The sequence below is a fragment of the Acanthaster planci genome, linkage group LG01 (assembly GCF_054643075.1).
Source record: "Acanthaster planci isolate LZ-2023a linkage group LG01, COTS_SCS, whole genome shotgun sequence".
Classification (NCBI taxonomy): domain Eukaryota; kingdom Metazoa; phylum Echinodermata; class Asteroidea; order Valvatida; family Acanthasteridae; genus Acanthaster; species Acanthaster planci.
This window is the reverse complement of record NC_141777.1, coordinates 13,303,908-13,326,530: the sequence shown is the minus strand read 5'-3', so window position 1 is coordinate 13,326,530 and position 22,623 is coordinate 13,303,908. Positions and strand designations below refer to the sequence as shown.

The following is a 22,623-nucleotide window of genomic DNA, read 5'->3' as shown; positions in this document are numbered from 1 at the left end:
CTGGAGTTGCCCGGAGAAAACCTGCAAGAACGATAATGGACTAGAAACCAAATGCACTTAAAGCCTGGGCCAAGCCGGGACTCGAACCCAGGCCTCATTGGTGCCAAGCGAGGAAAGAACCGCTACGCTAACACGCTAACCCGCTCCCCCTTGTTGCTCTCTCAAATAGTTTGTCATGATTTCAATAATTCATGTTCAGACAACGGTTTACTAATTACGGCACTCGTCTCACGTCTCACTGAAGATTGGCCCCCCTTATTAGCCAGGCACGCTACTGGCCAACTGGATGCGTCATGCACTCAGGCTTACTCATATCTCGGGTTAAACGGGTTAACTTTAAGCTGGCTGGATTTGGGGCGCGCGTTGGTAACAATTAAGTCATCAATGGCTATTGTGGGCCATTAATGGCCGTAATAGCTTGTTTGAAATGTTTGTTGTCAGACAAAGACAGTTGGCTGAGGATCTGCTCTGGACGTAATGGATTATGAAAGCCAGTGGCTCCCTCTTCATAGCTTTGAATTAAGCCCAAGGGTGTTTGCTCAAACTATATGAATGAATGTTTTCCAGTGTTGTCTCCGCGGCCGAAGAAAAGTCGACAGAAATCCATCCTTAGAAATCCGAAATCCGGGACAAAAAAATAAACCATTCGGTCAACCGAGCCATCGTATTCAGCTACTGGCTGAAGCGAAACCATTCACAAAAGGGAGGCAGCCCAAATCGGTGTGAATAGAATCATCATCGGGCCAAGAGTCCAACCATTATAGCTATTAAACAAACACTTATCTGCGGTGACAAACCTTAAAAAAAAAACAGCAAATTGGCCCGACTCGGGTGCAGATTCGCCCAGCGTTATCGTAATTGACTGCCGAACAAATTTACATGAGAATGCGCAGGTGTCGAAGAACTGGTTGTTGCTTCGCACTCTTAACCGAGGCAGCCAGAAAGTCAACAGCCGATACACACGACGATCGTGTACGGGGGCGATCACATCGGCGAGTAGCGCTCACGCCGAACACATCGTTGACACACTCTAAATGGGCGGCCATCCTAGAGTACGCGCTTCATACTTGGAAAGCACAGCGCAAGTAAACCGACCAATCACATGCCGTGCTACTCATTTCACTTGGCACACATTGAACCTGCTCCACACACTTTGACCATGATTTGACAGATGCACGGCAGTCCGTCTACTGGCCACACTCCATGTGAAACGCCGGCATCATCCTGTCACAAGGACTCCAAGAACACAGTGAGCACCAAGCTGTGACTACGTGGTCGTCATTGCAACTGAAGCCAGATTGCCTCCGTTCAGTTTCACCGTAAAGCACTCCAGCGGAACCAATTTGTGATTTATTTTGTCGCAGACTAAACTATGGGCGCGATGAACAATTACCGTGTCTCGCCGGTACAGTAACTCCACGCTGGCGCTGGATACTTGATCGGTAATTCTCGGTTACATTAATGCTTGTTCTCAGCAAATTCCATTGTCGATTTCCGACCGAACTTGGTCCTGGCTTTGATCAAATCGGTTGGACTTTCAGGAGCTGTTTTTACAACCCAAGAGGGGGACCTGTGTGTCATTTCAATTACTTGAGACGATATATCATTGCTCAACCTGTTGCGAGAACTTGCTTTTGGTTGAAGGCCGGCATACCAGCAAGCACGACGCAAGCATGACTGCAGCCAGACCGATCCTCGCTCTCCTTGCTCAGGTTCTACTTATTACCTGCGTTCAGCCATCGCTCGCCAGTAGGGTAAGTCCACAACGAGCCCATATTCTTCTCACTTGCAGTTGTGCGTGCGCCAAGGCTAATGTGATTCAACATGATTCAACAGACGTGAGTGAATTCGTAGCATGGAATTATCCTGATTTTATAATGGAACACGAGCTGTTTGGCAAAGCCCCTCGTTGTTCCTCAGTTTACCGCCAAACTGTGGCCTAGTAATAGTACTATGGGGTGTGTATTTGAAAAGAAAAACAGGGACTATGTCAAATGAACATCCCCCTCTACCCGAACAGTGGTGGGCGACACAGTATTGCCCTTATTGTGATAATTATTTTAGAACTTCCTTTAAAAATAAACTGAACAATGAAGTATAATTTCTACTGTTCTTATTCCTGACGTAAATGTCATCTAGAGAGATTTGACCCGTAGAATGCTGAAAATACTAATCACAAGGGGGAAATAGGCTCAAAATAAGCACATACAAGAAACAAAACCTGCTTTAGATGAAAGCTTGTGGTGCCACTGATCAGAATTGCTGTTTTGTTCCGACAAAGCCATTTTGCTTGTGTGTGGATAGCAGACTTACTTTAATAAGGCATAAACCTTTTTGACTCCCCTGAAAAAGCAAGCACAACAGATTTCGCAGGTCATTTCATGCAACTCAGTAATGCCTCAGCACGTTCAAAGTATTCCTGTGGAATTTTTCTCACTTCGGGTTTTGGCGTCAGTTATTCAGGCATGAGACTTAATGCAACCAACCCAACGAGTCACAGAGGCTTAGTGGTGTACACCCAATTTTGGGCAATAACCTGCAGTCTTGACGGTTCATTCTGTCGGACGTCCAAGCCTCCCTTGTCCGGCATGTGTAAGCCACGATGTATTGTCTGCAAGGCTTATTGTTTGGAGAACTGCCTCAAGGGGAAAAAAACTTGTTTCTACATGTAGCTCTGTCCGCCTCCGTGGACCCTCTGCAGTTGAATGCAAAGCGCAGGTCTATATAGGGCCTACATAGTACAAGCTTTAGAAATAGGGTACAAGTACAGGCCTTGCGGCCTTTGAGAGATGTTCATCTTGCTCCGACCTCCATCCTCTGTATGGAACTTGCCAAGCCGCGCTGCTGATGTTGGTCATGCAGACCCCTCAATGTTTCGTCAGCTTTACCTTTCTGCTGACGTATTTGTCAGGTTGAAATCGCCCAAGCTTTCTACTTGTTTTCACACTAGCAATCAAGTCCTATCCTTGGTCGATGTTTTCATCCTTCGTTGAGTATTATTGTGGAACCCGTACAAGTTACCTCCCGAGCAGGACGTTGTGAAATCCCACACATGCTTACGGCATGGATCATCGGTACGCCTGGGGCCACCATTGTTGCAGCCGGAACTAATGATTCGTGCCACATGGATCCATGACGGTCGGCAACATAGCGCATTTTATATGGCTAATCGACCACCAACAGCTAGGCCCCCGATGAGGGGTCGCATGGAGGCCGATCTATACATGATTTCATTCTGGTGCGGCGATGCAACCACGGATCATTTGATGCAACATACCTGCATACCCGCGGGCTTGTTCGCTCTCTCTTACTTCGGTTATTCACTGCTGATTCGTACACATGTATTCCGTGAAAAAGTTCCGTCAGTTGTAGACTAGAGCGGAGCCAAATTACGAGCGAACAAAAACATGTGCTATTTTAACAACTTCGCCAGTCTATTGTTTCCCCACTAACTGTCGTCATGCTGAAATAAGTCCATTTCGTTATTTTGAATGCAAGCTTGTAAGGCAACCTTTATCTTGGATTAACTTTTTCAGAGGATTTTTTTTTGGGGGGGGGGCTGGCGATGATACCTGTGGAAACGCAATTGACGAGGTGTGTGCTAAAGTTTACTTGAATGAGCATGCTTAATTTTAAGAGATGATTGAAGACAACGCGAAACACCGAGTGATTAATTTGTCAGCTGTGCAACTCAACTATCGACACCAGATATTGAATAATGTCAACATTTATTGACCGTTAACTTTTCAGTACCCTCCCTTGGTAGCATTTTACTGTATGCAAAAGCAGAGGCCATAACTTATTGACTTCAGGTGTGTTCCTGCTGTCTCCCCCCCCCCCCAAAAAAAAGAAAATTTGAAATGAGATACAATGTAGACAGATTCAGATATTTTAATGTTTCTTATGAAAGAGGGACGTTACTGGAGTTGTTGACTCGCTTGGATGCCAGTTGGCCACACCTGCCTCTTCCGTGAAACCCCACTACAATATTCAACGGTTATGGCGATAACGTGACAAATCGTGGGCCATATAACAAATAACAGGTCAGCTCTGCGTCTTATCCATTGTCCCCTTGTTCCAAGTTGGTGAGACAATGGGGCGGTAAAATGTTCTCCAAGCAGGGCAGCGTACACGTTTCATTCAATACCTGTTGTTTTTACGGGACCATCACTGTGTGAGGTCCTCGCGTTCTTTAAACCACACTGCGCTTATAATCGTTGCTGTCACGTTGTCGGCTTGTAAGACTTGTGATTATTCACGCAGTAGCTGTCAGGTGTACTGCACGTCACAAATACCGCTCTTGGCCATAACTGAGGCACCATCTGTGGTGACTGTGCAGTTCAAAGATGTGCGTCGGATCGGATTTGAAAATTAAGGCCAATCCGATCGACAACTCTAGCAGAAAATCTGATCCGAATCCCACAGTTTTGGCTCAATCTGATCCGCTCCGATGGCCTTCGTGGCTCAATCCGATCACAAAGCTACAACCCATGGGTTGTAGCTCTATGATCCGATCCACCCAAAAGTGTTGAATCCCATCCGAATCCCAGAAAATCCGAGTTAAGATAAACAAGAACTTGTAGCCCATTTTACGAATCACCAACTTCATTGTAAAACTAACAAATTGGCCATGTTAAATTGTACTGTTAAAGTCCTTAATCTAAATTGTTCAGGTCATAAATTGAGCAGCCATCTTTTTTGTGTGTGTGTTATTTCCGGTTTTTTTTTTTTAGTATTATTATTATTTCCGGGTTTCTTGGACGAGCAAAAACACAAACGAAACGTTTCATGTAACTTTATTTAAAAGCTTGGCGATATTCACCTTGAAATGGTGGTAAGAACACCCGTAATAAAACACAAAATAGTGACACAACAGCCCCGGGCTGTACTTAGTTTTCGAGCACTGATAACCATAAATACTAAATTAAGGCAACGTCTTGCCGTAGTCATACCAACAGGGGTTATACTATGCAAAATAAATGCATAAAAGTATATAAGAGATAACGGTTGAGGAAATTAGTTCCCGGTGAAGTGGAAAATAATCGCTGCCACAAGTTGATGAAAGAATCTTACTGGTGATGATAGACAAGTTTATGCATTTGAAACAAGTCAGAAACAAAGTAGGATTTTATCAGATTATCTGAATCAGACTGAAGCAGTTTAATTCGCTCAGATCCGAGGTTGGATTTAGATCGGATTCAAATCGAAAGTGCTTCATAAGTTCAACCAGGAACTCCTTGTTATGCTTCACTGTTCAATCCTGATAATGCCTACAAATGCCACAATCCATACACTTCATCAAGTTATCATGGTTTATGATCCCAATTAGATTAATATAGCCTGTGGCGTTTACACCAATGGACCAGATACGCCCCCATACCAAAAAAATCGGCCAGTACTAAATGTTAAATCAATGTGAAACCATGTTTTGCACTTTTCCGTGAACATATGATATTTGAAAGGTACCTTTCATGGTATTTTCTACCAAAGGTGTGAACCGTCGTGGGCTACGCCATCTTGAATAAGTTACAGATTTGTTTGATTTTTATTTCAACACTGCATGTTATCGTAATTCAAATCAGTACGTACTCGCAGCCGGAGCTAAATCTTTCAGGTCTTACCCTACTGATTGACAGGATAACTCAGCCATGTTGTTCATTGGCCGCTTAATTGACGAAAAAAATGCTTGATACATCAATTTTTTTCATGCCTTTCAATCAGTGCTGCAGCAGTGTACATGTACAGTGTTCATGTTTCTCTGCAAGAAGACAGTGTCAAATTCCGGTCTCAGAGTGTCCTTTCAACATCTGGGAACCTCACTCAACACGCATAGTCGCTCAGCGCATTGTAACAATGAAGCGGATTAGAAGGCCGCCCAGGGCGCGAAGTCGCTGTGATAGTAAAATGTGTGTGCTCCACTTTTTGTGACAATCCAAGGCTGGTTCATATAAATGAGTCTCATTTGCGAGATTGCTTTTTGAGACACACAGGCCGCGAGGCTCTTGGCGACGTCCGGCCAGACTCCTTGTTTGTCTTTTCCGAAAGTGAGGTTGTTTGGAGGTACTTGTGAAGCGTTATCTGGTTGCTAACTTGCTGTACATTCCCACCTTCCTCCTTTCACAACTGCGGTAGACTCCCAGTCTCTCAAAGACTTAGTAGACTGGCATGCAACTCCATCATTAGCCACATAAGATGGCTTTCCAACCCTTGTATTTAATATTTCTTTCAGGGTTCCTCCGAAAAGGTTCTTTTCCTTTTCACAAATGTCCAATGCTGGGTTCCTATATCATTTAGGGCAAGTCGACATGATTGGAGACGGGGAACTGAAATATTGTTTGGTTCCTATAACAAAATGGCGGAATGGGGAAGTTCTTTGTTACTGCATGGAGGAAGGACACAAACATGGCCACTGGACAGTCTCTGACTGTGATCTAGGACCAACCTCAGTCGGTAATGCTACATGTAGCCCTTTCCAGCTCTTTGCCAGAAAAAGTCTTTGAGCATGTACGAAGATCATTATAACGGGCTCGAAGAAATATTTTTTCGTGAAACCCGGTGGTTTGTTATTTATCTACCAGTAAACTACTGCGGCCCTCTTTTTGAGTTATCAAATGCATTTCCTTCCTGGATTGGTTTCGTGGATGCTTGAATGATACATGGATAAGTACTTTTCAACGATATACCGATATTTTGAAATGCACACATATAGAGGCAAAAATCACCACCGGTCCTTTTTTGGCACATAAGACATTGGCTGCCTCTTCGAATGGGGTGCAGTTTATTGACATTGCCTGTTTGTTTTTTTCTTGAGTAGGTATCCCATTTTCAAACATTTTCTTAAGCCTTTTAAGTGGTGGGTAATTTAATCAGTACGATTAAGTCACACTTATCACACCTTTTGTAGGTGTCAAGATAAAATTCGTTTATGGACTGTAATCTGTTAAATCAACTTTGCGTTCGTTCAATTTCAAGGTTTGTTGCCGGCTTAGGGCCGTAGGCGTTTACCGTGGCAGGCTCACCGTCTCTGACAAAAGACACCTTGTTAACAATGCCATCCACTGGACCAGAGACTGTGACACAGAGAGTTCCTTAGGGGTGTAACTTGCATGCATTTCCACCCGAACTGAAAATTATCGCTGCTCGCCTGGGAATAATGCAATATCTTTCTCTGTCTGGCAGGTGACCTACTTCAATTGCCAATCATAACACCCGGCGGGCTGTCTTGTCCTGTGTGGCATTAGATTTCCAAATTGTCCTGATTTTACAGGATACGTTTTACCATGGTTTTGTCCCTTTAAATATATAAACTGCGACCCAAACCTCATAAAAGTTTAATTTCATTTTACTGATCAGAATACAAATGGATAAATATCATTTTTGATCTTTGTTTTGATCGAAATAGATGGAAATTATATTCTCTAGTGAAGCAGCCCTCAACCCTGACAGTGGACCAGTGTAAGCACCATGTTCGCCTGTTCGTGTCCTAAATGGTGCAAACCCATGGACAAATTGACACTACCTTCAGCATGGAAAACGCCTTTTGCTCGATTTTACTCCTCTAAAACATTGTAATTGTGATCGTGTTTATTGTGTTTGCGTATGACAATGATCGTGCGTTTTAAAAGTTGTACTCCACATGTACATGTATATTGACATTTGAATCCACACCCATATCTGTAAGCAAAAGATATCGCGTTAGCTGTTTCTTGCACAGTGCTGTGCAGGATCAGAATTTTTCATGTGCACAAAATTGACAGACTCAAGGACAGTTTCCAATGTATATTTTAGACAAACTAAATTGCTATTTACTTCAAGCGGCTTTCGCATTACGCATGGTCTTAATGACTAGAGTCCGCCTCTTCAAAGATGCATCAAAGAGACCGCCGTAATATGGCCAAGCTGGAAAAATACACTGAACAGATTATCGTTTAGCAGACTTGCTTACCGCTTGTTGTTTGTCAGGGTTGTGACATTTCATTAATGTTATTCCAATTCTCCGAACCGATGTGTGTGTTGGATTATCATTCAAAATGGTTGCAGTGTAATGTGGGGGGGGGGAAGCTTACCATGTCCCAACCCATCCGTCTGTGATTACACTTGATCTGAATAGCTTGGCGTGCACTGAGACGCCAGTGTAGGACTCAAATAATGGCCTAATGATTTTCCCCGCGATTTATGCGTGGCTTGTGCCTGGGAGCCGAAGATGCTGTCAAAATTCCATATAGCAAGTTCATCGCTGGAATAAACCCACTGAGCATGCCTGCATGCGCATCATGACAGACTTTGCTTTGAATATTAGGTCAGTACACCCACCAGTCTGATATTACTTCTAACAACCGAAGCTTTTAATGGGACGTCAAGGAGCCAACCGGGTGAAGCGTACCGAGAATGCCCTATCCAATAACATGCGAACACTTTTTCTAACATGAAATTTGGCAAATGTAGCCTCAACGAACCCCTTCGTGTCTTGGTCTCTCGATCAATTCAAAGTATGGTAATGAAGTTACGTTCAGTTTTCGATGATTCCAAATGCAGAACCTGCACGTGTGTCTTCACTTGTGCGGCACCTAAAGCGGCTACCTGCAGTTTGACTTCACTTGTGTTGCCGTTTGTCACAAATCTTGCAAATCTTTCCGTGTGCGAATAGCAAATTGAATTATCCACGCCTTAAATGATAAGATCAAATGTTCTCTTTTGGTCCAATAAACTGAGCAGATGAACTTGAACAGACCGAGTCTATAGTCAGACGAATTGTTCTTCTTGATGTTTTATGGTTATTTATCTCTTTCGTTGACAGTTCCCGTTGGCGCATGAGCTGACGAGCCGGGAGAGGGACTGCGAAATCGACTGTTCGACCGCGAAGGCGCGGCCAGTCTGCGGTATGGATGGACAGACGTACAACTCACGCTGCGAAATCAGAGTGGCTCGGTGCCTCGGGAACTCGGTCCAAATTAAACATAAAGGACAGTGTGAGGGTGGGTACACTCTGGAAGATGTTTTATGCCCCTGCGTCAAACCTTTATCTAAAGTAATTCGTTTTTGTTGGATCGAGTAAGGATAGCATATTTCAAATCTATTCCTCTTGGTGTTTCCAATCAAAATGAGATTTCGCCCAAAGTATGAAGTTTACAAGGTGGTTTTGTTCACACTTGTACATGAACAATGCATAACTATTTTCACAAAGATGAATATGAAATTCCAACAAAATCGATTAACATTGTCTTCTGATGGATGAAACGCAAGGCAAAGAAAACGAATTGTGACGAATTCCTATTAACGAATTTCAAAACTTTCACTATATGCTTCAAAGTTTCAACACACACTCGTAGCATATTACATACATGCATTATTTCGTGTCGGCTTTCTTTCACGATACGTTTAAGTTCCGAAACACAAATGTTTGCCGAGAGATTTCTGCAAAAGTTTTAAGTTTTTAAGAGAGTCAAATAAACGTCTTTTTGGAAGGTTTGACAAAATGCCAAACGGAACAAGCAGCGAGCAGGATGCGGGCTATGACGTCGACGGAAGGCGTGTTTGTGCCCCAGTGTGAGGAGGATGGGAGCTTTTCCAAGGTGCAGTGCCACCAGTCCTTCGGGTATTGCTGGTGCGTGACAGAGGACGGCAAGCCCATACCGGGCTCCTCGGTGGAACAGGCCACAAAAATGACGTCTCCTCGGCCCTCGTGTAACGGTGAAATGGCAGGACAAACAGGTATCTGTCAGCGCAATTACCTCTACCGGCGAGTTTTGGCACGCTCGTACGTATTGCTCTTCTGTGCGCTTAAAATTTGGAAATGTTTCTGAACTTTGCGTCTACTTGTTGTTTCAAGGATTTGGCTAAAATTAGGGCCTACATGGCACAAAACAAAACGGCGATTCACAGTAGTGCGCCTCCAAGAGTCTGTAACGTTTTGGCCATTCACAACGTGCGAAATCTGTCGATCCGTACTGAACGCGCTTTAACGCGTTGTGATTGGCCAACACGTTGCAAACTCTTGGAGGCACATTGTTGAACATCGGTAGCACATCTACCAAGGGGCATGGGGCAAGCGTACTCCCAGCCCCAGACAAGTTGCTAGTTTAATCTATTTATTAATTTTTTTTCTTGAAAGCGCCAGAATTTTAGAATCGCAACTGCCAACTTTCAGGGGATTCTTTGGCGGATTAAAAATTGGGAAAGTCGTTTTTTACAATTAAAAAAATCCATTTTGCCCCCCCCCCCACCTGACCAAAGACCTGGATTCGCCATTCTAGAATAACTCCAGTTGACCTTTTGTTTTTGCTTTCCACTAGGCTGCCGCTGTTAACGAGATTATACTTTTTATGATTTAAAATGAAATTAATACATTGAGATGGGTTTGTCGCATGATGAAGCATGTTGTGACCTGCTAAGTGTTTTTCTCACTTGCGTGTTGGCATTGTGCCCGGCAGCCCTTGTTTTTGTGGCGATACAAGTCGAAGATCATCTCAGGAAATTATGTCCTTCGTTTAGCCGAACCCCTTGGAGAGAAAAAAAAGCAAAGACGGGCATTTTAGCATTAGAGTGGGCAATCAATCAAAGAGAAGACCCAGGCAAACGAGACAGGGACTGACATGTCACCGGCATAATGTCCCAAGGTGAGGTTTGATCCCGGAATTGCCGTGAGGAAATATGAGTGTAGGCTGGGGGACGTTACAGAGGGGTCGGATGCAGTTAACGTAGCTGGGATTTTACTGATGGGGTCACAAGGGTGCACCAGCTTTCAGTGGTGTGGTTTTTGGGGGTTTTTTGGGGGGGAGGGGGAGCTTTTGTTAGCCTTGTTCAATATCCATCCTTTTTTTCGTGGGGAGGGAAGGCATCTGGGGGCACCGGGAATTTGTAGGGGGAGCATGTGCCCCCAGCCCCCCCCCGGCTACGCGAATTTGTTTTGCTGCTGCATTGTGATCCATGCTTTGTTGAGCTAGCAATGCATTTTTTTAATGTTTGCAGGGGTTAATCTAACCGTAATGCCATGATTTATACCAGTTTTGTTTGTAGTCTTGTGGCTTCGATTCCTACCATAGTTGCATTTGTTTGTCGGGCCAAGAGAAAGTGTATTACTTTCAAGCAAGCATTTCAGTGTTAACTCTTTTCGTACGTCATACATCATACTCTGAGAGATCTCGCTGCCTAAAACAGTCATGTTTTCTCCTTCACTGCAGCAACGTTTCCTCCAACGAAACGACCGCATCCAGACACGAAAGGCGAGTTTCTTAATCAAAGCTTGTGTCCAGTACAAGTGTAATTTTTTTTATACTTTAAGACATTATAATGATCAGAAGTGCTTGCCCGTTTCCCTCTTGTATGTTTTGTATTTCTTAATTCTGTATCGGGTTGGATGTCTGTAAATGTTAAGATGGTGTCGCATTGTCCGTTTGTGCTGGTGAGGGCCTTTACACCAGTATTCAAGTGAAAATACCAACATTTATTGCAATTTGGCTCGACAAGTCTCGAATAATCGGGAAGAATTACATGTAATTTCTTTGAAATTCCGGAAACCTCAAATAAATTATTTTGGTTATGAAATTCACCTAGAATTAAATAAAATTCATTTACCTTCCTGTAAAATTCAGTATTTATTGGATTCCGTCCAAATAACAATCAACTGAAGCTGTACGGTCGCAGAATTTTGAAACTGTAGTTATTTAATGGTTAATTCTGACAAATCAGGCTGCAGTCAAGATGCGAGAATAGAATTCAACACGAATCTGAAGGACATTTTCAGGGAGGAGTTCCATCGTCTGCCCACGACGCAGCCGTCAGAGACCACAGGCGGCGTGCAAAGAACAGAGGACTCTCAGAAGCGCATCATCGAGTGGAAATTCACTGAGCTGGATAGCAACGGTGACATGGAGTTGGACAGGAAAGAGCTGAACTCACTGAGAAGGATGATGAAGAAAATTTTGAAGCCGAAGAAGTGTGCCAAGACATTTGTTGAACACTGCGATTTGGATCGGGATGAACGAATCGCTAAGACTGAGTGGTCATTTTGTCTGGTGGATAATAGTGAGTATACGTTGGAAGAATGGTTCTTGTACTTGACCGTCACATCATGAGGACATTTCACCTTCCACAGAAGTTGCTAGCAGAAATGTGTCTGGGACATTTTCATTAAGGTTGCATTCTCATGATTGTTTGTGATATTTTCTTAGAAATGACTTAAAACAGAGAGATTGTGGGAAGGTGAAAGTCAAATCTACACACTTCCAAACTAAACTTTCATTTTCCTACTACCTCTTAGCGCATAGAGTAGCTTAGTATATTTTGTCATGCTTTTTTCACCCAAATGAAAAAGAGCAGCGAATTTTCAGCTCATTCCCCCTTTCTGCTGAAGCTTCTGGCCACCCGTATCACCTGCCAGGCCTTTCAACACATACTCCCTGAATGGGGAAAACAACTTCACAGTAATACTGTTTGCCTGTAGGACTCAGCTTACATGCCTTGACACATGCACCCTGTTGATCTTTCACTTTGAATGTCCTAACTGCATTATGAGCTCTAACCATTGTTTCCATTATGTTTCTTTGTGGAGTTGTTGACTGTATAAACTGTGTGCATGGAGCCGTTTTGGCGAATGCTGCATAGTTCGAAGTTTTGCACTACTTCAAAAAAATCTGTTTAAAATGTTCTTTCATCATCTAATCCTTAAATACACCTAACCCATTTCATGACTGCCGTTCATCATGCTGTTTTCATAGTCTCGTATTTTGGGTAAACTTACTTTGGAAACTGCGGGTTTATGCATGCCGAGGACCGCAGGCGTATTCTGCATGGCCTACTTATTAAAAGTTGCTAAGCCCAAAAGAAAACAGCCGGAAACAACTTTCGTTTGATTCCTCGTTTCCTGCTCTTCGTAAGATCGTTTGCATTGCATCTTGCCTGTGTAATTACGAATGTGCCTTTGACGTGTCTGTCTACATGATCTTGCTTTGCATTCATTGGACCTTTACCCTGCTTTTCAAGCCTTAATGCTTTTGTTCTCAGACTTTCCTTGATCTTTGATCTTTGTCAAAATCTGTTCTTGATGCCTTTTCAATTTGCTTATTCCTTGTGTTTCCTGTTCTAACTGGTCCTCACCCACTACTTCCTTTCGTCAGCTTCAGGTCCCATCCTTCTACTGAGACCTTTAGTGCGTTTTGTATAATGTTGTTTTTCTGATCCTTTTTCGGCGATCCTTCTGTCATCCTCCTCGTGCCATCCTCTTATTTAGTCCATGCATGAGCATTCGGGCTGCTTTATAGTCTCAGTCGATTTCTTTTCTTTCAATCTTTGGTATCTTCCGTGTAGACAGCCATGATTTGCCGGGCAAGTGCAAGATTGATGTTTTTACTAGGTTCCAACCACCGACTTTAGTACTCCTGTAATTTGTAGTTTCGTTCCACCTCTTCTTATCCCTCAACTCAGATGAGCAAGCAGAGGAGGAGCCGACAGCTGACACAAATTTACCAGAAGGTAGGCGAATGCAGCTGAACACCAGTAAACGACTGTTTTTAGGAGTTTTCAATTTTGTTTACTTTAGACCTGTTCATTTAGTTTCTTGCCTTGAAAAGTGGGTCGCGGTATTTATCTCGAGCTTACCCAATCGTCTATCGTTAAGAAAGGTAGAGCCCGCTAAAAGAGAAACAAGGTATTTGCGTATATGGCGCGCCATATGACAGCATCATTTTCCCAGGTTGCGGGAAAGTTTCAGGAATACTTGCAGGCCCTCGAAAAGCTTTTTCACAAGGTTTGCTTTATATGAAAGCAGGCACCAGTATTGCATGGCGCACTCCCATGCCCCGACATTTATATTGTATAAAAGGTTGAAATGCAAATGTGCGAGATGTTATGGCTTTGGTCTATGCTCGGTAGTTTATTCGCACTGGAATTGTGAAAAACGGTATACCATTGTTCCAACAGGTCTGCCTCCTCCCGTCAGAATCTTGCCTGTCACTCCTCCCCCTCCTGGAGACACAGGAAACGCGGGTAATTCTACAGGGTTTAAAGTAATTTACTTATGAAAACAGGGATTTTTAATACTTGTTTGGTGCACTTTGCTTTTGTCGTGCACAGTTTTAATCTTTTTGTTTTAAAGTACATTAAGTTGTATTCTGAAAAAGCAAATACATAATCATATCCTAAATGGAACCACGATTGGTTCTTAGCGGCTTTTTAAAAGGAAGAAAATCCAACACTACCTTCCTGACTTTGACATTCCCTCTTGTGTTCATATGAATCGAACGAATGATACGAAGATGAGTTACTAATCAATTTTTGGGGAAATCTGTCTGAAATCACAGTGCTAAAACGTGTTAACTTGATTTGAATATTCTGGCATAATGGTTTAAGGCACAATGCATATTTGTTATGAATATACCAAATCTCTGCATCACTTCGTCAAGTCTTCCTTGATTCTGTGTCAGATTCTCCCACGGTGGTCTCATGTGAAGCGGAGAGAGAGCGTGCCACTAAACGGGCCGAGTTGCTGCCGAAGAGCGGTGTTTTCATTCCGCAGTGCCACGAAGATGGCGGCTACAAGGCCGTGCAGTGCCACGAGGAAGCAGGGTACTGCTGGTGTGTCTATGTGGACACCGGCAGGCCCATCCCGGGCACATCTACCTCGGCCTCAACACCAGAGTTCAATTGCGACGAGAACGCCACATCGAGAGGTCCTGCTGGAATTCGAGTCTTTGAAGGTCAGTGACACTTGGCAATGTTTCAGCCTATTTCAATTTTGTCTTGCTCTTTTGTTACCGCTACACTCCCGTAAGACTCGTTGTCGCTCCGATGGCTGTGTCTAGATTTCCATTATTATCAAATAATGTTCGCATATAAATGTAGAACTTAATTGTTTTTGTTATATACTTCTGTATTCTATGTGCAGGGTCTATTGTGGTATGTTTCTTTACTTTAAGTCACTATCATTTGGCTTTCCGTGTTGCTCTCTTCCCTTTTAAACGTACTTGCTCATTGGCCAGAACCGTGAAATATCTTTGGGTTGCACCGTCACACATTAATACTCCATTTATCGAAGTCCCTTGAGTCAGTTTTCCTTCTAAGTAAAGATATTAGACGTGAGGTGCACAGTGTTACTTCTCTCCACGTAATTCATATAGGTATTTTTGTATTTTACTTGTTGAGAAAGTTATTCCGATGCTGTCTGAAGTGCACGGCTTTCAAACCACTTTTGAATAGATCCATCCATCAGATCTACAAGTTGCGAGTCGAAGCATTCTAATTTTCTGATCCCAAAATTCACAGATACTCCTGTTTGCAGCGCAGGAAATAGCATTGGGGTTTTCTATTCGAAAACTTAAAATTTGTATCATGAGGCATTCTTTCCTACGCGTCATCTAATTGAAAACGATTATTTGAAAGAACTCAGTTCCATGCACAATTGGGTATCAATCCTCTTCGGCTTCTCAGACACCTGTAAAAAGGAGCAAAATGCCCTGTCATAAATTACTCACATTGTCGAGAAATTACAATGGTTTACTTTTTAAACACTTCTGAGAAGCCCTTTCATGGAGCGGTATCAGGTGCGCCAATGTTGTTCAAGTGTTAACGGATCCCTCTCGCAACCACTGTCTGTTCCCAATGATAAAAGCCCTCGTACGTCCTTGTGACCAGTAGATATTGTGTTCCTTGGTGGATATCCCTCATGGAGACAGGAACTCCAAGTCTCTACTGCAAACACTGGCGTGCAGGTGCACTGTCTCCAGGCTGTCTATCAGCAGGTGTCTCATTGCCGGCCGGTTCCCAGACAAGCTGGCCAGTGACACTTCAATTCAAGCTGGTCGCCTATGTTTGGAAAGTCTGGAGGGTTTTGATACAGAAAATTCGCACTCCCCTGACACCAGCACGTCCTACCATAAATAAAAACATAAGGTCCGGTGTTTGTGATGGTGAGGGCATTTACCTTTGTCAGTAGATTGTACGTATGAGCAGATGGGGTATTTTAAAGATTTTTTCGGCTGTGACGTCCCGTAAGTGGACACCGGTTGAATACTGGCGACCATGCTTCCAAAGTTGCTTCTCAATGTCAACAATTACGTCGCCAAAAATAACCACAAACAGCAGAAATGAGTTGTAATACAGCGTTTTCCGTTTTTACCCTAAAATCAAAACGTTCTGTAGTTTCCCTGGATTGATTAGTGGAAGATAGTGGGAACTATCCTCTGTTTGAGTGTGGAGGAGTTCAAGGCTCGGGTTCAAAACTCGTAATTGAGTCCAGCATTGCAAGCATATTTTTGTGTCAGCGCAGGAACTCTAGGGCTGCCCCGGTGAAATGTGCGACACGCAAACATGCCACCAAGGCCTTAACTCTGTGGTTAAGGATACACTGATTGATTAGGGGGACCGCCGTGTATACGCAGGTCTCTAGTTTCATTGAACTTATATTACACAAATACATGCATGTGACGCATATACATGTACATGGATATGTATACATGGATACGCGGTCTTTAGGCCTGCATAAATTTTCAAAAGTTGGGCTTGGCAAGACTTGTGCATCTGCATAAAGAGTGGATTTCAAATCTTTTAAGTGACGAATTAAAGTTTAAAAATCACACTTTCACGAAACGATTACATGTACATGTCGTAGTATTTTCAGTGCAGTTGATAAACGTTGATAGTCAATATGTACATGTATTTGCGACTTGTGCGAAAAAAGTTAGAGTCGAAATGACATGAAAATTTAACTCCCCACAATTTACAATTACAGCTCAAATTATTAAAGTAATTATTACACCAATAATTACCAGACGCATCTCCTATACATGCTTTCGTGAAGGGTCGGGCGTTATAAAGTGTTTTGTGCAAGGACACTATGTGATTCACACTTGTTTTAACAGCAACTCGTCATAGAAGGGCATCCGAAGATTTGAGATCCTTGATGTCCCCAGGATGTGACCTGGAAATTCTAAGTACCCTGTCATTTGTCCGACGTGGGCTTGTAATGATGGGGAAACAAAGTCAATGCCACGCAGGTGTTACAAACGGCCACCCCCTTCTGTGCCGAACCGCATCATCTCCTAATTGTGTTTGAATAAGCCACCTTTCCTAACTGCAAAAATACCTGTCATTTGACGAGACCCCGTTTTCTGTTATTCTTTGGCTTAAGTTGGACCTTCCAGCCACCTGTGTTTGTCTATTATATTTGTTCAAGTGTTTCAGACAGTTATCTGAGGCTTGAATCTATCTATGGCTTGTTGTAATTTATGTGTTCGTGATAGGCATTATAACCCTTCAGTGACTTGAACAGGTGCGATGTGAATCTGTTATCGTTCTGACATTTGAACTATGTCACCAGGCGAATTGTGTACGCCGTAAATTAATGGACTTTTATGTCTCATCTGATGATGAACTACATGATAAAGTGAACCGGCAAATCATGTTCTTCCGCAAGCCACTGCCTCAGTAATGGAGTCTTAAAGGGGTGTAAAAATTTGGTTGTCACGTTTTAAACGCGCGTGGAAGACTTTATTCACGTCAGAGAATTTAGGAAACAGTATAATTTTTATTACTACATGTACTATGACCTAGTATCTGTTTGGTCAAACTAGACTAGAATTCCCTTTTGCTGTGGTGCACTTTCCCCGTTTGTGTGTCAGAATTTAGAGAGTTTTGAGGGGGTCTTTTAAATATTGCTGTTGTAATGGCTACATTAAAGGCCACAGAAATACCTCCCGCTATGCCACGTTTGTGGTAATTTACTCATTATTTAAACGCGTGGCCTTTTGCGGAATCATACATCCATGATCCAACAACGTGAAAGGTCGAGGACCCCTCACTAGAAGAATTTAACTAGTGAAAAATTAATTCTGTTGTAAGTTTCAAAACGAAAAAAATTGTTTTTTCGATGTGCCCCTTTCAAATTGCAATTAACTTCCAGTTTCAAGAATCTATAGGCATACGTGCATGTTGTTTAGTATTTCCAATCTGGTCACCATTGCTCCTGTTTTGCACATTTCATTGCCTAACGCTACGTCTTATTTGCGTACCCTTTTACAGCTTTTGATCAGTAAAGGTCAGATTTCTGTTACGGGGTATACTTTTGCACAATACTCATCCTCCTGCCAAGATTTTTCCTCGAATGCTGATCATGAGTACTTAATATGGATACGTCACCACTCTAGTTATATACATTTTGTGGTAACGGTAAAACACAATATCCTCTTGGTCGTGAAAAGAAAATCGACTTCGCTATGCTCCAACCTAAAGAATCTGTCCAGTATCTCTGCCAGTTTGTTTTTTGTTTTTTGTTTTTTTTTTACATTCCAAGAATTGTGGAAATAAGGCTCGAATCCCTGTTGGCTCTTCAATCATGATACATAGCTGGGGGCCTTTTCTGCGGATATTTCGCATTAAAGCTCCTTTAAATTATTAGACAGAACATCCTGGATTTATTGTCCTCAAGAAGAACCTGCATGCTGAACTTGGTGCCCACGGTATACATATGGAAAAGGAACCGATAAATTCGAGAATTCTGGTGCACACCAATCCACACGTGCATGTGTTGTTTGCCCTCCAAGCCATTGTTTTCGCCCCTGTTTCAGAAACCTTAGCACCTGGAATAGTAGCTGGAACACGATAACAGATTTAATGTGTACTTTTGCCCTATTTAGTGATAGCATATCGCACTTATAGATGTTGATAACCTAAATGATCGGCCCGAAATAAATGAAAGAATTTTACCTGAACAAAGGGGATGAATAACTCAAATATGTACCTCGCTGTGCGGATACGTGCTCAGTTCGAGTGGCACTCAGCGGAGGTCTACTGTATTCGCCTAATGTGCATAGCGGACGTAGAGTAAACAACTTATGCGGAAATTGAACCTGTAAGCGTGTTTAAAATAGAACATTAAAGTCAGGCACCCTTTGACAATCATCCCAAAAGACATTTTTTATATTAATGTTGGCCGACCACAATGCATGGTTGAAGTAAAACCTAGGACGCCAAGAGACGGACAAAGCAAAAATATTGCAACATAGAGTCAATATGACAGATACCTGTTTGCGTGTTGTGGAGATTTTATGAGGTTAAGAATAGGTTCATTTTGAGGAAGTTTTTTTGAGTGTATTGTGTATGGCTTGACTCAAAAATGTCGTAAAAAATACCTCGTTTTTACTTTTATTTGATGTGATCTGCGAAAACCTTTTTCATGTAGCATAACCAAAATTGAAAATAATGAAAAATTAGGTGTTAGGGTTTTTCTGCATAATTTGTCGTATTAGTGAATTTTCATTTTTGATATTTCATACGAATTCCATTGGTTTATATTTTCAATCTTTCCTTATTTTTGTGCAAACTCAATAAAATGTTTGAGCTTGAAAGATTGATCGTGACAGCATTACTCCAGGTATAAACATCCTATATAATCGGGAATGAAACGGTTTTGACAACAGCCTGTTGTCTTCATTAATCGCACAAAAATGACAAATTTTTACTAAGTGAAGAGTTTTCCCAGATTACGTCGCATACCCGAGTTATTTATGTTTTGGAACAGTGTTTGCCTTCTTAGCCCGACTTGCAGGCTCGTGGCTGCAAAGAGGTTTTGTGACAGATATCATTTCGATCTATGATATTGAAAACATCGCAACATTATTATAAAAATGAAAAATGGATAAGAACTTACGACCAGTCAAGTTTGAACACTGCCATTTCGACCAAGAGAAAAATGAACAACTTGGTGTTTTTATTTCGGCAAATCACATGACTTCCATGCGCGTTATGCGCTATTTTCGCAAACGATGTCTGCTTTTAGGAGTTCTCCTTATCAAAGATTTCAACATTTTCACAATTTCTGCTGAAAAGGCATTCTGTATTTAGAGAGTGCTTGTTTACACTGTCGAGCTTCAATATTTCTTTTTCACGCGATTGGGCCTTGATGTCAAGTTTAATTGTGTCTAACTCGACTGAAGAGGCCACGAATAAACGTATTCCTATGTTGTTACTATAATGTGCATGTGTGCGTCCATTTCATACCAGTGTTAAATTGATTTCGAATTAAAAACATTAAGCCATGAAAGGTCAGTACAACCTTGTAAATCACCAGGGTCTATTTACTTGTATGTAAGCATGACTCTGTGTATGAGCCTCGATTATTGTCAAGTGTACAACTTGAATTCTTATCAGTTACTGTTAGCTCATATGAAACCCATTTGAAATGTAGGGTGGCTAATCCCCTCCAATTTTTTTTTTATTTCTCAGTGAGCTCAGATTACATCATCATCTTACACATTTTTGCATAAGGCCAAATAATTTAGAGAGATCGTAGTAATGCCCTCTCGGCGCCTTCCAGGGTTAGCCTTGAAATGGTTGATCTTACATTGTGTATATTCACGTTCACGACTCGTGTCTTAAAGATATCTGTCATCAAAATCAGCAGTCTTCCTGGTGGTGACGAGAAGAATTGGGCTGCGTCTACTAAGCATGAAATGTACGTGTCTGCGAATACCAAGGCGGGTATTACATGTCACAGATCACCGACGCACGTTCATTTGATGAGAAGCGTTTTAATGTCTGGTGCGGATTTGACACTGTAAGGATTTCTTTGGGACTGTATTAGTGCACTGTCGGCGTGTCTGAATTTCCGAAGTAAAGCTCTTTATCAGACCAAAAAAGTTAAAAGGGGGATAAATTCATTTTATGCGTAGTTTGTTCAATGGATAAACCTTTTTCATAGTAATTATAGAAACATCATGATCCTCCAAGAAACGTTAAGTTTTTATTCTACTTAGTTTTTAGAAGCCCTGAAGCCCATTACTAACCAAAAATACGCGGAATGCCCCAGCTGGGCACAGCTGTGAGTTCCCTCATTCCAGATTCCAGGCATTCCAGATTCCATGCTGTTTTTATGATTTTCTGCTGAAGAAACTCAGCGATACAGTGAGTTCTATCACTGTCCAATTGATCAATCGGAATAATTATCATCGTGCTTGATTACCTTGTACATGTACCCAACTACAGATTGGCTGGCAGTAGCAGGAAACTGACCCGCAAAGTAGCATTTTCAGCAAAGGATACATATTGATCCTTAAATATCCCGATAAGGACGGCAGATATTCGGATTTTGTCAGTCAAGGCTCCTAGTAAATCGTGCCTGTTCCTCTCTGTTTCCTACCTTCCAACATTCCTGCACAAATTTAGCTGATGATTCTAATCTGCTGTTAACGGTCTGTGCTTTGACTGTCATCATTCGCTCTTTGGGGTAGTAATTGTGTAGTCAAAGTAACATACATTGATTTTCGTCTTTTTCTGTCGTGCATTAATAGATTGCTCCGGTAACAAGAAAGAGGAGTTCTTTGAGATCTTACTGGACATATTTACTGAAGAGATGTCGATAGATGATTCCATTATAGATGGGTAAGTTCATCTTGCTAAATTATTTTCCCCAAGAGGACTTCCGAGTGTGCGTGGTTCTGTGGAAAGCGAAAAGCAAGTGTCATAGCAGTCCCGTCCTGAACTACCTACACGGACTACCGCACGTTTTTTTTTTTGGGGGGGGGGGGTTGGTGTATAAGCGAGGCATGTGATTGAGGACGAGACACACACTCACCTGTATACAGGTAATGCATAAACACATAACAATAAGTTGTGTTTATCGATCTTGGCATGAACCCAGGCTGAACATCCATCACCATATCGTGGCCTTAGTCTCCATTTCCATTTATAATGTCGTCTTGTTGCAGGCATACTATCCTTATCGGCAATCCTACATTATTTCTCATCTGAGTTATTTATGAACAGGTGTTAATATCAATTATCCTGGCACCAATCCAGACTGCACGGAGGATTATGTAGACATTCATATGGAATGGCAAGCATGTCTTGACGTGGAGAGTTGATGGCATGAGCAGAAAAGGCGGAGTTACGTACGTAGCTGAATGTAAACCCGGCCAGGTCTTGACATTTTCCTGTTGACAAGTCTACATTAGGGGCCTGTTACTGACAGGCCAGATTCACTATAACCGGCTTTAGTATACGCTGTACTTAGTCACACATTCCATAGGAGTTACCTTTGGCTCCTGACTGTGATTAATCGGCCCCATGGGCTGCCAGTCATTGTTTCGGGTAAATAACAGGGGAAGAAAGGAATAGGCCTATGCTCGCCAACATGCCACGAACTCGGAGGAGCAACACACGTTTACTGCGGATACATATCTGCTCTTTCTCGATCCATCGAGGCAACTGACTGCTACCAACATTAACATTTTCCCTGCACCCCTGCTTAAAATAAACAAATATAAACAAACAAACAATCATTGTGACTCTTCATGCCTCCACGTTTCCTTTTGCTTCTACCGAGTACAAAACTTGCTTCAAAGATGGATGCACCGTAGTTTTTGAGAAGCTTGACTGGCCCTGTTTGTTTCGGAGGCTTTCATTTCTCCAATCAGAGCAAGACCCTGCTTGAACTTGGCGTTTGGTGGAACTTAGCAATCAGCTAAGAAAGAGGCCGCGAAGTGGTTGTTTTATGTCTATTTTCAAAAGTTAAGTGCTTCTTCGTTGATGCAAGTGGCGTACCCACTTTTTGATAGTCTCCATTCTCCAGTTGCAATCTCCATTCTTGATTTGTCCTTGAAAACATGGCCGAATTCAAGACCAGACATGCATGCA

General features: G+C 42.4%; 1 protein-coding gene across 3 annotated transcripts in view; it reads left to right on the top strand.

Annotated features, from left to right (window-relative positions):
• The first annotated feature begins 930 nt into the window (after positions 1 to 930).
• The window catches only part of LOC110979465 (SPARC-related modular calcium-binding protein 1-like), a 31,375-nt gene continuing 9,682 nt past the window's right edge, over positions 931 to 22,623 (top strand). The window contains exons 1-9 of one of the 3 annotated variants that reach the window (XM_022235278.2): positions 931 to 1,754; positions 8,798 to 8,975; positions 9,466 to 9,711; positions 11,181 to 11,222; positions 11,689 to 12,024; positions 13,390 to 13,470; positions 13,918 to 13,983; positions 14,421 to 14,693; positions 21,279 to 21,369. In XM_022235278.2, the coding sequence (XP_022090970.1) occupies positions 1,674 to 1,754; positions 8,798 to 8,975; positions 9,466 to 9,711; positions 11,181 to 11,222; positions 11,689 to 12,024; positions 13,390 to 13,470; positions 13,918 to 13,983; positions 14,421 to 14,693; positions 21,279 to 21,369 (1,394 nt within the window). In that variant the 5' untranslated portion in view covers positions 931 to 1,673. The remainder of the gene's footprint in view (positions 1,755 to 8,797; positions 8,976 to 9,465; positions 9,712 to 11,180; positions 11,223 to 11,688; positions 12,025 to 13,389; positions 13,471 to 13,917; positions 13,984 to 14,420; positions 14,694 to 21,278; positions 21,370 to 22,623) is intronic. The other 2 variants (XM_022235276.2, XM_022235277.2) reach the window with 2 other exon arrangements.